Genomic DNA, 13,240 nt, shown 5'->3' with positions numbered 1-13,240 from the left:
TATGCCTATTTAAGTGAGGCTTTGAACTCTTTCTCACAGTGGCCTCAGGAATATTCAAATGATATACGCCCTCATGTGTTATGTAGGAGAATGCATGCTTCAGGGCACCCACACCCACAGTGGGTTTTGTCATTTTCTTTTTTTGATCTTTACCAATTTTGTTAACGAAAAATAGCATCTCCTTACTGTTTCAGATTGCATTTCTTTGGTTACTGGTGAGGAGGACAGTTTTTCATATGTTTATCAGCCGTTAGCAATTTTGCTTTGGGGAAATCCCTCAGCCATGTCCTTCCTTTCAATCAGCTCCTAATATTCCAGGCAAGTAAATGTCACTGACTCCCTTGGTCCTGACCGGTCTTCCCTCTGTTTCCTACAATGTTTGCAGAGCGGAGCTGGCCAAAGTACCAGGGCACATAACAAGAAGTGAGGAAAAGCCAGCAATGCTCATGTACCCAGAGCACAAGATCACTGATAAGGCCCCCTCTACCTGCAAGTCCCTAGTGCTTATCTCCTGCTACCAGTATAGATTGCAATTAAATTTCACTTTTGAGAGAGTAAAATGAACTGGTATGTTCACAGGGGGATTACGGCATCCCAGGCTATGGTCAAATGGGACGAAAAGGAGTAAAGGTAAATATGGAAAGTAATTATTTCTTTAACTGATGAAACAAACCTAAATAATATAAGAAGAAATGATCGTACTACAGGAGTGGCCTGTTGATCCATTATGTTCTCTTCTGCGAATTGTAGGGCCCAAGAGGATTCCCTGGAGATATGGGTCAAAAGGTACTGTGCACATGACCTTGTTTTGAAACTACCATGATCTTAACTTTCTACTTGAGAATTAAGGTTAAAAAAAAAAAAAAAAAAAACCAAAAAGCAAAAAAGCAGGACAGTTGTTTTTCCAGGGCTTCATGAATAAAGGATGATACTTAACTCCTATGGATCTTTAAACTGGAAAAGACTCTCCTGTCCTTCATTGTCTGATGTCCCTGGTCTTGAAACTCTACCTCTAGACCTGCTCTCAAGTCTAGTCCTTCTGTCCTCTTGATTTCTCTGCCTGGAGAAACTCATTTCAAACTCTTGGCTTCAGCTATTGCTGTTTGTTCTTTGTCATTGTGGCCTTTGCTTCCCATTGCCTGGAAGGTGGCAACATTCTTCTCATGGTCTCTATTTCCACCTTCTCCCTGCTTCAGTTAGTCCCAAACACTGCTCTCACTTGGTGTCTTCCCCAGTGTGACATATACATGTTCCTCTCCTGAACAGTTTCCAGAATTCCTCATTGCCTCCCAGATTGAACTCTAGGACAAATCTGGAGAGGACAGAACCTCTGCGTTCTGTCACCAGGCACACCTTCCATTTCCATCTGAGCAGCTCCTGTTATGTTGTTCTTATACACTGGAATTCTGGATTGAGATAGATAGATTGATTTCTTTCTTTCAAGTGTCCTGTTCAGAAGAGTGTCTCCCAATAGTTGGTCCTCAAATTAAAATACAAAATATTGATTACAAGAAATTGAAGTCCAATCAAATCAAATCAACTACAGAAAAGCAGCCAGTTTTTGAATCTTCTTAAAAGTGCTTTGAATGGTTGAAGTGCCAGAAGAAATTCTTTCCTTAACTAGAGAAGAGTGCAAGAGAGAAGTATATAAATAAGTGTTAGGACAAGAGTTCTCTTTGTAGAAGACCAATTTTCTAATTTACTGATAAAAGGAGAAAGTTAGCATATTTCAGTTTAGGGATAAACATGAAATTAGTTTTTTGATAAATAGGTACTAAAATTCATTTCCTACCAAGGTCAGAGTAAATTTTTTTTTAACCTTCAGCTTTTTCAGAAATGATTCAAGAATTTAGGAAGTAATTAATTATTTAGTGTTTTCTATAGTTAATACTCCATATGTTTTCCTGGATTTTCAAGCATTTTTTCCTTTAGATGTTTTAAAAAATGATTGGGTAGACATTGCCTTGATAATTATTGCATAAATATTTGTATTCTTAGAAAATTAAAAATAGTTTGGAGAATAATTAAGTTTATCAATGACTGAGTTCCAAGCAACAGGAGAAGGTGACATTTAATGTTTAAGATACAGTATAGTTATAAGGTCAATTAAGTATTAGAGAGAATTACTTTTATTCTTTAATAGCAAATATTTTAATATATTGATTCCATATATCTGAATCTTTAGGGTGCTGTCGGTGATCGTGGAATTCCTGGGGGCCCTGGACCCAAAGGATTTAGGGGATTAACAGTAAGTGGCTTATAATTCCAGAAATAATAAATGTTTCTTTGGAAGACCCTGGCTTTTATGTGTAATAATAAATGTGGATTATTGATCTAACCCAGGGGCATCTGAAATGCCATTCCCAGGCTGTGTGACCTTTACCACACCTTTTCAGAGTCTCTATTTCTGTAACATGAGACTTGAACTTGACACCAAAGATCACTTTCAGCTCTAAAATTCTATGGTTCCATGAATCTGAACTATTTTAAAGATTTATAGATTGATAACTGGCTGTTCCAAGAAATGTCAGTGCCTTCCAATATTTTCTAAGGCATATATTAAAGTCCAGAATATTAACCCTGAGCAGAAATGCAGCTGACATCTTCCCACTGTGTCCCTCAGAGTTTTCTGACAATTCTACCACCCATGACCAAGGTCATCTCAGGCATTCATTTTAAAGAAGGCTGTTGAGATCTTCTAATTAGCCAAGTGTAGAGTAAAATATTACAGATTTTTTAAAAAACAAAATGCTGAGACAAGCATCTTTTTACTTTGAAGCGGGAGTGTAATATCAGTGATCATTATCAGCATGAAAGAGATGCAATTCAACAGATATTTTCTGGATAAATTTCATTAGCGTCCATATCCATCACCTTGAAGTATGGGAGTGACACAGCCCACCCGTGTCCTCTTATGTATGTGGAGAATTATTTTTTGTATTGGATCCTTTGCAGATAGGAAATTTTTAATTAGATCTCTGTGTGCTCTAGTATATTTGCTTTTTTTTTTTTTTAGCACCAATTCTAGTTTATGACTAATTCAGATCAATTGCACAGCCAGTGCCAGAGCAAAGTATATCACTAAATGGAGAGGCTAAGAGGAAAAGGGAGGTTTTACAATGGTTAAGAATGGCTATTTACATTATAAGTAAGGAATTTACTTGACTTGAATTAATAGTTGCTTTCTTTAAAGACATTTTTTTTTTTTTTTTTTTTTTTTTGGGAAGGGATGCTTGGGTGGCTCAGTAGGTTAAGTGTCTGACTCCTGATTTCATTCATAATCAGTTCATAATTTCAGCTCATAATCTCAGGTCATGGGTTCAAGCCTCACATCAGGCTTGTGCTCAGCCCTGAGTCTGCTTGAGATTCTCACTCTTCCTCTCCCTTTGCCCCTCCCCCAGATCATGCACTCTCTAAATAAATAAAATCTTTAAAAAAGTGTTTTTGAAGTAGAAAGTATCATTAAAACTGAGGTGGTTTCCATGGATATAAACAGTGTGGAAACTAAAGCATGTTCTTATCTGCAGCTCACTGTAGGCCTGAAAGGTGAACAGGGACCTCCAGGACCCCCGGGCCCTCCTGGACAGAGAGTAAGTACACCGCTAGAACTCAGTAGCCTGTGCTCGTTTTTAGGATGTTCCCCGGAGGGGCACAGTTTTCAAGTCAGAGCACTGGTTCCAGTCCAAGTTCTGCTTCTTCCTAGCTGTGTGCCATTGGGCTGGTCAACCTGCTCTCTCAGTTTTCTTCTAAAATGGGACAACAGATCCTGTCCTACCACCTCAAAGGGTAGGAGTGAGGACCAGATTCTCAAATATGAGCACTCTTTGTGACTGATAAAGTTCAGTGCAAATATTAGCTATTACTGTTATTTTTTTTTTTACTATAGTTTTAAAGTAGGAATGGGAATATGGAAGGAAGCTCCATAAAGGTCTCCTGGTAAAGTTTAGCATGCAAGACAAGTTGATAGTTTCCCCAGTCACTGCCGTTGCCTCCCCATCTTCAAAATGTAGACTCCAGAGACATCGGGAATTATAACCGCAGCTTCCTACTATGATTCCACTGCAAGAAAAATGTCACCTCTGGGAGCATTCCCCGGCAGAGTCAGGCCCATCTCCCAGTGATGAAACATCCATATCTCTATTTCAGTGCCTCTCCTGTTATCATAATGATTTATTTACACATCTCTATCCCCTGATGAGCATAGTTAGGTAAGAGCTAAAAGTTGCCAGCACCTGGGTTTGTGTAGAGGTGTAGGAAGCATTGTGTATAGAGCAGAGAGATAGTCCATCTTGTTCTGTGCACCCTGAGTGTTTTGTGACTACCTGGAGTTCTTCAACTTGGGACCTTAGAGAGAAAACAAAAGCACGGATATTTTGTGGATGACAATAGAATGAGAGTCAACTGGCTATTAAGGGTTCTCTAATACATCTTTTTTTTCTTTCTTTCATGTTAAAGAGCTGGTGAATATGTAGTCCCCTGGGTGAGACTTAATCTCTGAGCCATGCTGATCTGGTCTGAATTGATTTCCTTTTCAGATTCTGGAGATCTATGTGGGGATCGTGCATCTTCCCAGCCTTGTACTTGGTCCTGCTGGTCCACTAGAGCCTGGTTTCACTGTCTCGGGCTTGCTGCTCTACCAGAATGTGACTTCTCCATCTTGGGTCTGCTGGTCTGCTCAAATTAGATCAGCTTCTTTGTCTTGGGCTCTCAATCCTCAGCCTTTGCTTAAGAACTTGAAGTTCTCTTCTAACTTGGTTCTTTAGGACAGGTGCTCTGGAGCTCTGATCCTCTGTAAGATGTGGGCTGCCTCCTCTATTTATTAGCCCAAAACTGTTCTTCTCTCTGTTTTAAATCAATGCATTCTTTTCTGTCTTCCGCCATAACCTATGAAAGGAAGGATGAGACTCTGCCTCTCTCAATCAGATATGTAATTTCCTGATTCTAGTAGGAAGAATCTGTGCTCCCAGTGGGTACAATTATGGATGCGACAACATTTCTGGATAACACCAGCACCACAGAATGGGCTACCTCAGCATTCAACAGACATGTAACTGTTTATTGAATGGATGGATGGGTGGTTGGATAGAGAGACGGATGACCCAGTTGTCATTTAGAACAGGGGTCTTACACAGACATCCCTGGTTGAGCTTCTGAGGCCAATGAAATTGTACAAATGTGAGCCTGTAATAGCATTTTCTGGAGCCAGCATACTAGCATTCAACAGTTCCCCAAGAGATCTGTGTGCATTGAACATGTTAAGAACTGCTGCAAAGAAGAAGCCTGATCCTGAGAAAAGGAAGTAATAAGGGGAGAAAAGTTCAAGCTGTGAAGAAAATATTACCTTTCTTTATTTGTTTATTTATTTACTTATTTATTTTTTAGGAAGCTTCCTTGATTCATTTCAGCCAATTACATGTACTCCTTTGTTTATGACCTCTTAACATTTATGAACTTACTCTTTGTGTAAAGCTCTTCTTTTGTATAATGCCCATTTTGCTACGTAATTATTTCTGGTTCTTTCACAAATGTAGAGGTTGTATGTTACCACCTTGCATTTTAAATTCCTTGATTCATAATACATCTGTACCTATGAATTCTCAACAAATTCCTCTCCCTGTGGCATGCTTTGGGAAGCTTGCGGTTTACATTTCAAGTTTTCTCATGAGAAGTACCTTCTAAGTGTTATATCCTTAGTACAAACATCTTTAAGAAATACTTTTATTTCTTTACTTCTCACCTTGAAAAGCAATTCAGTTCACTCTGGGCAGACATTAGCTTAACTGATCCAATACTGAAACAAAGAAATTTACACTATTGATTTAAGTGGGGAAATAGCACTGTAATCTACCAGTTCTGGAATACTTTAACCATTCTCTGCCAGCTGTATTTTTAAGAATGAGGTATTTTTTCTTTACTCTTGCTTTGTCACTAAAGACTCCAGATCACATCCCAATAACTTGCTCTGTTTTGTTTTCCTAGGGCATGAAAGGCATGGCAGGGAAGCCTGTATATTCCGTATGTATCTTCTTATTCACAAGTGAAAACCTAACCAGTCCACTGACCAATAAATATGGCCACTTATAGGTCCCTGTGCTCATGTTTCTGTTCTCTTTCTCTTTTTTTTTATTTACAGCAATGTGATCTGATCCAGTTCTTGAGGGACCATAGTCGTGAGTATCTGTGTTTCATGGGACAAGGGAGTCTATGGATTGGTGAGGGCACTTAGGATGAGTGTGGTGTGGGTATGCAGAATCAGTAAGCTGAATCCACTGGTGGCATGTGCCCTCTGCAACAGCTTTGTCCTGAGTACTTGCTGTAGGAAGAGCTTACATCAAAGGTGTGACAGGAAGGGGTATAAGTAAAAGCCTTAAGAAGTGTAATTCATATAGGAGAGAAAATGTGCTTGTGGGAAACAAATACAACTTAAATGGTATGTAAATTAGCTCACATGATGTTGTACAAAGGTCTGCAAGGGCCTGGTGTTCAAAGGATGAACATGGAGATTTGTGTTTAGTCAGTTAGTTACTTAGTAATAAAGTCTCTTTGGATGGGGTACTTGAATCTAGTTATGGGGAAGTAATGAGGGAGTGGCAAGAGAATATTTTGAGCAGAGGAATAAAGCAGGAGTCAACAAATATAGTGTCTTTGGTTAGGAAGAAGGGGAAATGAGGTAGAAAAAGACCAGTGATCTCATCTCTAACAATTTATCCTAAGGAAATAAAAAAAAATGATAGGCAAATATGCTTGTCGAAATACTATTCATTAGAGCAAAATGAATATACCTTTAGATTATTTGCACTTAGAAAATAATTGGGTTATGGTACATCATCTTCTGATCAAATACTAAGCAGATACTGGTTTTTTTGAAGACTCTATCAGAATATGAATAATATTGTCATTAAAAAGCAGAAGATTAAATTGGATCCTCATTATTTTTACATATAGGTAAATATTTACACAGAAACAAGCTGTCAAAGCAAAAGTAGAAAAATGTAGCCACTTACTTTGTTAGAGTGGTAGAATTTTAAGTGATCTTTTTTCTTGCTTCCATGTTGACTTACAATGATGCTTATATGATCACTGTCAGAAGAATTTAAGATGGGAGAATTGGAGAGACTTTACTGAAGGAACTGGATAAAAATGTAGTCATTGCAAGTATGGGGTGAGGAAAGAATAAAAAGAAAAACAAGTTTGAAATAAGTACAAGGCCAGAGCGGGAGAGGCTTAGTATCACTGTGGATGAGAAGGCAGGAGGAACTGTGAAGGGAAACTTGCTTAGTGGGAAAATAGGATGACTTTAAACATTTTAGAGGTGGGGGGACATTGTGTGAGCCCTAAATGAAGTGATCTCCAGGCAGCTAAATAAACAGACTGTCATAAAGGTACGGATCGAGTAAGGGGACTCCAGTGTTGAAGTCACTCACATACTTGTGGTCCTTGAGGCCACAGGGATGGGTGAGGTCCTAAGGATGTAAAACTACAGAGAAAGAAACAAAAACCCAAAGGATGAATCCAGGAAGACATCTTAGCAGAAAGAGTGGGGCCAAAGTACAACAAATGGCATTGCAGAGATGGGGAAGTTCCGCAAATGTCGTAGTTTGAAAAGAAGCAGGAAAAGGCCAAGGAAGAGAACATTCAAATGAAGGGACCCCTGTGGAAGATGTTCCTTGAGAAGTAGAAAGGCTGTCCAGTACCCAGAGGAAGTGAGAACCAGGGCCTGGGCTCCAGGAGGAGGACAGAGGGAGAGCTGTTGTAGGGAGGGGAGTTGGTCTCAGGAAATGAACAGATATCTTCCCAAGGAAGAACAAAGGAGAAGGAAGCAGGGCAGGAGGTAAATACCAGGCTGTGAAGGGTTAGAGACTTGAGGACAGTTTTCCAACACTGAATGAAAGAAGTTAGCCGGGAAATTAGAGGGCCAGGGGACTGTGGGTTCTGTAACCAAACAGTGCTGACCGAGGAGCATGGACCTCCAGAATGCAGAACCAAGATGCCATTTGGGTGATAGGTTTTTAGAGCTAATTCAGAGGGCCTGGCTTTATAGGTGACATCATGGAGGCCCTGGGGGTTGGACTCCTGCAAGGCCTCCTGGTCTACCACATCTGTTCCTCAGTCCTGTAACACCCCAGTCCTGCAACACACCCAGATCCTGAGATGGTGACTGGGACCCCACCCAAAATAGGGGGGCTAAGGGGAATGCAGAATGCTGGTGATTGTGTTAGGAGTTAGTATCTTATTTTACAGCTTAGATAGGGCCACAGTAGCATCCTGTCTAGCAGGCTCTGTAGAAGTGACCTTTGCAAGACATCCTGAAACAAAACAATTAACCATAAAACATCGGTCATTATCACAGGTTGAGACAGTTAGTCTCCTAATGTCAGCCCCAAAGACTATCAACACGTGAACAATAACCCAAGTAGGTAGTCGGGTGCATGATCAAATCCCTGACTGGCCCACCTTAACAGCTCGTCCACCAGTTGCAAATAAAATAGGAGGGCCCAAATGATTAGAATTAGGGACATAAGTAAAGAAGTGTTTTAGGAAAAATAAACACGTGAAAAGAGATCTAGTGGTTTCCCCGAAGTCAAGCAGCTTTGTCACACTCAAACCTGGACAGGTGCATCTGACTCCAAAGCCCGTGTTTCCATACTCACAGCAGGTTGCCGGTAAGCAAATGGAGATTCTCAGAGCAAAAGGGATCCATGGCAGGCCTTGAGATGCAGAGGAGGCTGTGGGTTCTGAGTCCCGTCTTTTGGCAGTTAGCACCTCAGCAGCCACAGGATTAAGACAGTTCAAAGGTGTTAATAGGGGTGACATGAGAGAGCATGAGCTGTGGGATAGCAGGGTGGAAGCTAGGTTGTTCCCAGTGCTGATAAAATCTTACTATATCGAAGGGACTCATTTGCTTTTTAAGAATTGAGAAACATTAGCAAGCAAATTGTCAGGCCATTGCTTTCTAAAGATTTACCAACATCTCCCTCAGATTGGTCCCCAACTCATAGAGTAAATCACTTAGAAAAACCAGATGCTGTTTTGCTCAGGAGAAATCCTTTGGGGCTTTCCCAACTCTCCCTAGATACAGAGAGCATCAAATGCAGCAGCTGTATTTTTAAACAAAGACCAAGGTTATTGGGAAATCCCCACATTTCTGCAGGACAAGAGAGGTTCCCAAGGGATTCATCTGGGAAGAAAATAAGCCCTCATATTTTAGCCTTGCCTTGCTGAATGACGCTCCAGGCTATAGGAAGAGAGACAAAACAAATTGAATTTGAGATATCTAGCCTTTTAATCAGAGGCTCATCTATTCTACTTCAAGGACAAGTGATCAGTGTTTCAAATTTCCATTGAGATTGTGCTGAAAACTGCTGGCCATGGCTGACAAGGAGAAAAGGTCAGGAAAGTTCCCCATTAGTGAAATTCTGTGTACATGTTCCTCAGGCCTCCAACCTTGGCTTCCTATAATATAGGAATTAGCCTCATCTGTAAGTAGAGTCAAACAAAATATTAAGGTTTGCTGAAATTTTGTTCTAGGGGATTATTTTTAGTCTGTGCCAAAAATATAACCAATTCTTCTCTCTCTCTGTTTTTATAGCTTGCTGGAAAGGTGAGTATTCTTACTGTACTGTGATTCTTGTTGAAGTAATTAACTGCATTCTGACAAGGCCCATTTAAGAGAAACTCTCAGCCACATGGGAAAAAGGACTTCTTCCTTCTATGCAGACACTTCTATATTGTGATTATGGCTATAGTTGTCAATGTCATGTTTCTACCTGATTGTGAGATGGTGACACCCAGCCCCAATCCCCTTCACACTATTGTGCTTTCTAGGTCTTGTCTCTGTTCACAGTTCAGTCTCTTCACAGAGGAGGTCGTGTTACTGGGGAACTCAGGGACGGGGCTTTGAATGACCACATTCTTTTGCTTTGTTGCTGACCCTGTGGACACTGACTTCTTGGACCGGTGATATTTCCTTTCCTGTCTCTGACCCACACACATCTTTCATTTCACCAAGTGCCCACGTCTTGTACACCTGACCTTGCTATGGATGATCTTCCTGGGGCCTGGACTGCAGTGGGTGTCCCAGGGCACCATAGATCCCTTGGACTCCATTGTTGCTGAAGCAGTTATATCAAGGTGAAGAACTCCTGGACTTCCAGAAGTCTTCTGAAGTAGACCCATAGGGACTTACTCCAAAAGTTTGAGCTTATCGCCAAATTTGGCATCATGAGCTTTAATTCTGAAAAACAAACAAACAAACAAAAAAACCCAAAAAACTTACACATGTAAGCACCCAATAAAATTTCATGGATTTGAATTAAATTTATCAGATACCCTGCTGGGCCCTAGGAAAAGAAGACAATAAAAATAAACAGAAACTGGTTCTGCTTTCTAGGAGAATCTGTGACAATAGGTCAGTCTTGATGCTTGCCTACCACTTCTTTAATAGTTTTTAGTATTAGGGCTAAGAAGGGAAGAATACTTAATTTTTCATATTTTATTATTCATTATTGGCTTTGATATTTTTTTCTTCACTGAAAATTCCTTGACTCAAGACATCTCTAGATCAACCTTTCCTCTCCCATCCTATTGCTGAGAACAGTGGGTTGGTGTGTGGGTTATTTAGAGTCCAATGTGCTTGGGGACTTAGCCAGATTGAGGATAGTAGAGCAGCCTATATAGATGAGGGTGTTGGTTTTTTAGATAACTGCTTTTTCTTTTCCTATGTTGAGAATTTAATAGCACTTTGAACAGTTTGGTTTGATACATAGTGCAGATTCCCTATCATATTCCCAAAGTCCAATCATCAGAAGAATATTAGCATTGAGTTGGAAATTACAGACAGTCCCATTTTTATAACAGCTCATTGCAAGCCTGCTGGGGTCCAGCCATCCTTGCTTTCATTTAAAAGCTGACTTCCATGAGGGCCCTGAGAACCCCCCTCTTGGGAAACAGCCTCTTTGTCCTCCAAATGCTCATCAAGAATAGTAGTCACTCTGTACCTTTCCATGGGGCAATCCTCTCCAGGAAAGAGTCCTTGAGGGCAGGCTTGAATTTTGGTCATCTTTGCATGTATCTTGGTGTATGTCACCTGGTATGTCAGCCAGCATGCTACTGAGTGAATATTTGTTGCCTAAGTGGATGAAAATCTTCCAACTGACTATAGTCATTAGTAGATCATGTCTGATGATTTTTGTAGACAGTAAACTTTCAAAAAACCCTCAAAGCTATCGTTTCCTTTTATTCATATTTTTAAAAATTTACTTACAGTAAAACTCATTTTTTTGTGTGAGTTCCCTTTCAACACATGCATAGATTCATGTAACCATCACCATGATCAGGATTCAGAACTCTTCAATGAGCCCAGACACTCCCATCAATTTCTTTATAAATAGCAGGCTGATTGCAGGCTATGAAGTCTGAGTGTTCATACCACCACATATGGATGCTCTAGACTCATATAACACTTTCATGGGAACAACGAGTTACTTGTGCGTCCCTCTACTGCTGGAGCTGGAGGCAACCCCTCATCTCCCTAGCCCGTGGTGTGTGAACCAGCCTCAGCCCTGGAGGGAAAGGCACGGGAAGGGCCTCTGATCAGCAAAATGACTTCATACTTCTGCTTTTCATGTTTGCAGAAAGGTGCCCAGTGTACCCAACAGAGCTGGTATTTGCCCTGGACCAGTCCTACGACATCTCCAAACAGAGATTTGATGAAATGAGGGAAGTCATCAAATCCATTGTTGAAGGCCTTAACATTAGGGAAAGTAACTGCCCCGTGGGAGCCAGAGTTGTTGTAGTTTCATATGATTCAGGCACCAGCTACCTCATCCGTGGGTCGGACTACCGTAACAAGAAGCAGCTCCTCCAGCTTATTTCCCAGCTGAAATATCGAACCCCCACAGAAGCCCGAGACATTGGTAATGCAATGAGGTTTGTGGCCCGGAACGTTTTCAAGCGGACACATGCAGGAGCCAATGTGAGGAAGGTCGCTGTGTTTTTCAGCAACGGGCAAGTGGCCAGTCAGTCATCCATCATCACGGCCACCATGGAGTTCAATGCCCTAGATATCAGCCCGGCAGTCTTTGCTTTTAATGAAAGGACTTTCCTTGAGGCTTTTGAGGTAAGAACTTCCCTTGGCAACTTCTGCCTGTATCACGTGGTAAGACGGGGATAGCGGGAAATAGGGTTGGAGGTGGGATAGAGGGTCTGTCTTTTTCTGCAATTTCCCCAGCTGTATTGTTGCCAGGATCCATGAAATCCGGTGTCTGATAACAACAGTAGTCAGAAATGAAGGCGGCCACACTTGCTCAGTTCCCGCTATGCACCAGGCACTGTCCCTAGAACTTTACCTACATGCTCACAGTCCTCTGAAGTGAATGTTGTTGTTATCTCCATTTAAAAATGAAGAAACTGGGCGCCTGGGTGGCTCAGTGGGTTAAGCCGCTGCCTTCAGCTCGGGTCATGATCTCGGGGTCCTGGAATCAAGTCCCGCATCGGGCTCTCTGCTCAGCAGCGAGCCTGCTTCCCTCTCTCTCTGCCTGCCTCTCCATCTACTTGTGATTTCTCTCTGTCAAATAAATAAATAGAATCTTTAAAAAAATAAATAAATAAAATAAAAAATAAAAATAAAAATGAAGAAACTGAGGTCCAGTTTGAGGGACTTCTCCAATTTTGTGCAACTAATAAATAGTTAAATCAGAATTCCAACTAAGGTGTGTCTGACAGAAGGGACCATGAGTTTGGGGCTCTACCAGCCCCCTGCAGATCAGGTGTTTCTCACATCTGTCATCTGCTTGCGGTATCTCATTGACTAGCTGGTCTTAACTTATGACAGATGAGGTTTATGTGCTCTCTGAACCCTAATGTTGTGTAAAACATTTAATTAAAATGAATTTATGAACCCAAGAGAGGTTTGGATCAACAGATACTTATGAGAATCTATGTTTCTGCCTCTCCCCCCAAAACTGAAGAATTTCTCCATCTACTGTTCTACTGTTTTTAAATATATTCAGATTGTCCATGAACTACATGCTCCTGGTGAAGCCATGGTGTCTTCCAAGAGGTTATAAGTCTAGATATATACACAAATACCTATATTTCTACTTTAAAAAGAAAAAGAAGCACTCTTTAACTCAAAGAGAATTAATCTGTTCATGACACATCCAAGTAGTTTTTGGGAATAGGAGCCCCAGGGAGAGTCACAATAGAAACTGACAGAAAGGATTTTAGGAAGTCAAAGTTT

At 40.8% G+C, this 13,240-nt stretch overlaps 1 protein-coding gene across 1 annotated transcript in view; it reads left to right on the top strand.

The window, feature by feature from the left end:
* Positions 1–13,240, top strand: part of COL6A5 (collagen type VI alpha 5 chain) — a 149,301-nt gene that overhangs the window by 94,381 nt on the left and 41,680 nt on the right. The window contains 8 exon segments of the mRNA XM_004781727.3: positions 580–630; positions 751–786; positions 2,186–2,248; positions 3,528–3,590; positions 5,980–6,015; positions 6,134–6,170; positions 9,590–9,601; positions 11,634–12,118. Of these exon segments, the coding sequence (XP_004781784.2) occupies positions 580–630; positions 751–786; positions 2,186–2,248; positions 3,528–3,590; positions 5,980–6,015; positions 6,134–6,170; positions 9,590–9,601; positions 11,634–12,118 (783 nt within the window).

This window comes from Mustela putorius, unplaced genomic scaffold (assembly GCF_011764305.1).
Source record: "Mustela putorius furo isolate JIRA1106 unplaced genomic scaffold, ASM1176430v1.1 tig00003834_pilon_pilon_pilon, whole genome shotgun sequence".
Lineage (NCBI taxonomy): Eukaryota > Metazoa > Chordata > Mammalia > Carnivora > Mustelidae > Mustela > Mustela putorius.
This window is presented reverse-complemented; position numbering and strand designations above follow the sequence as displayed.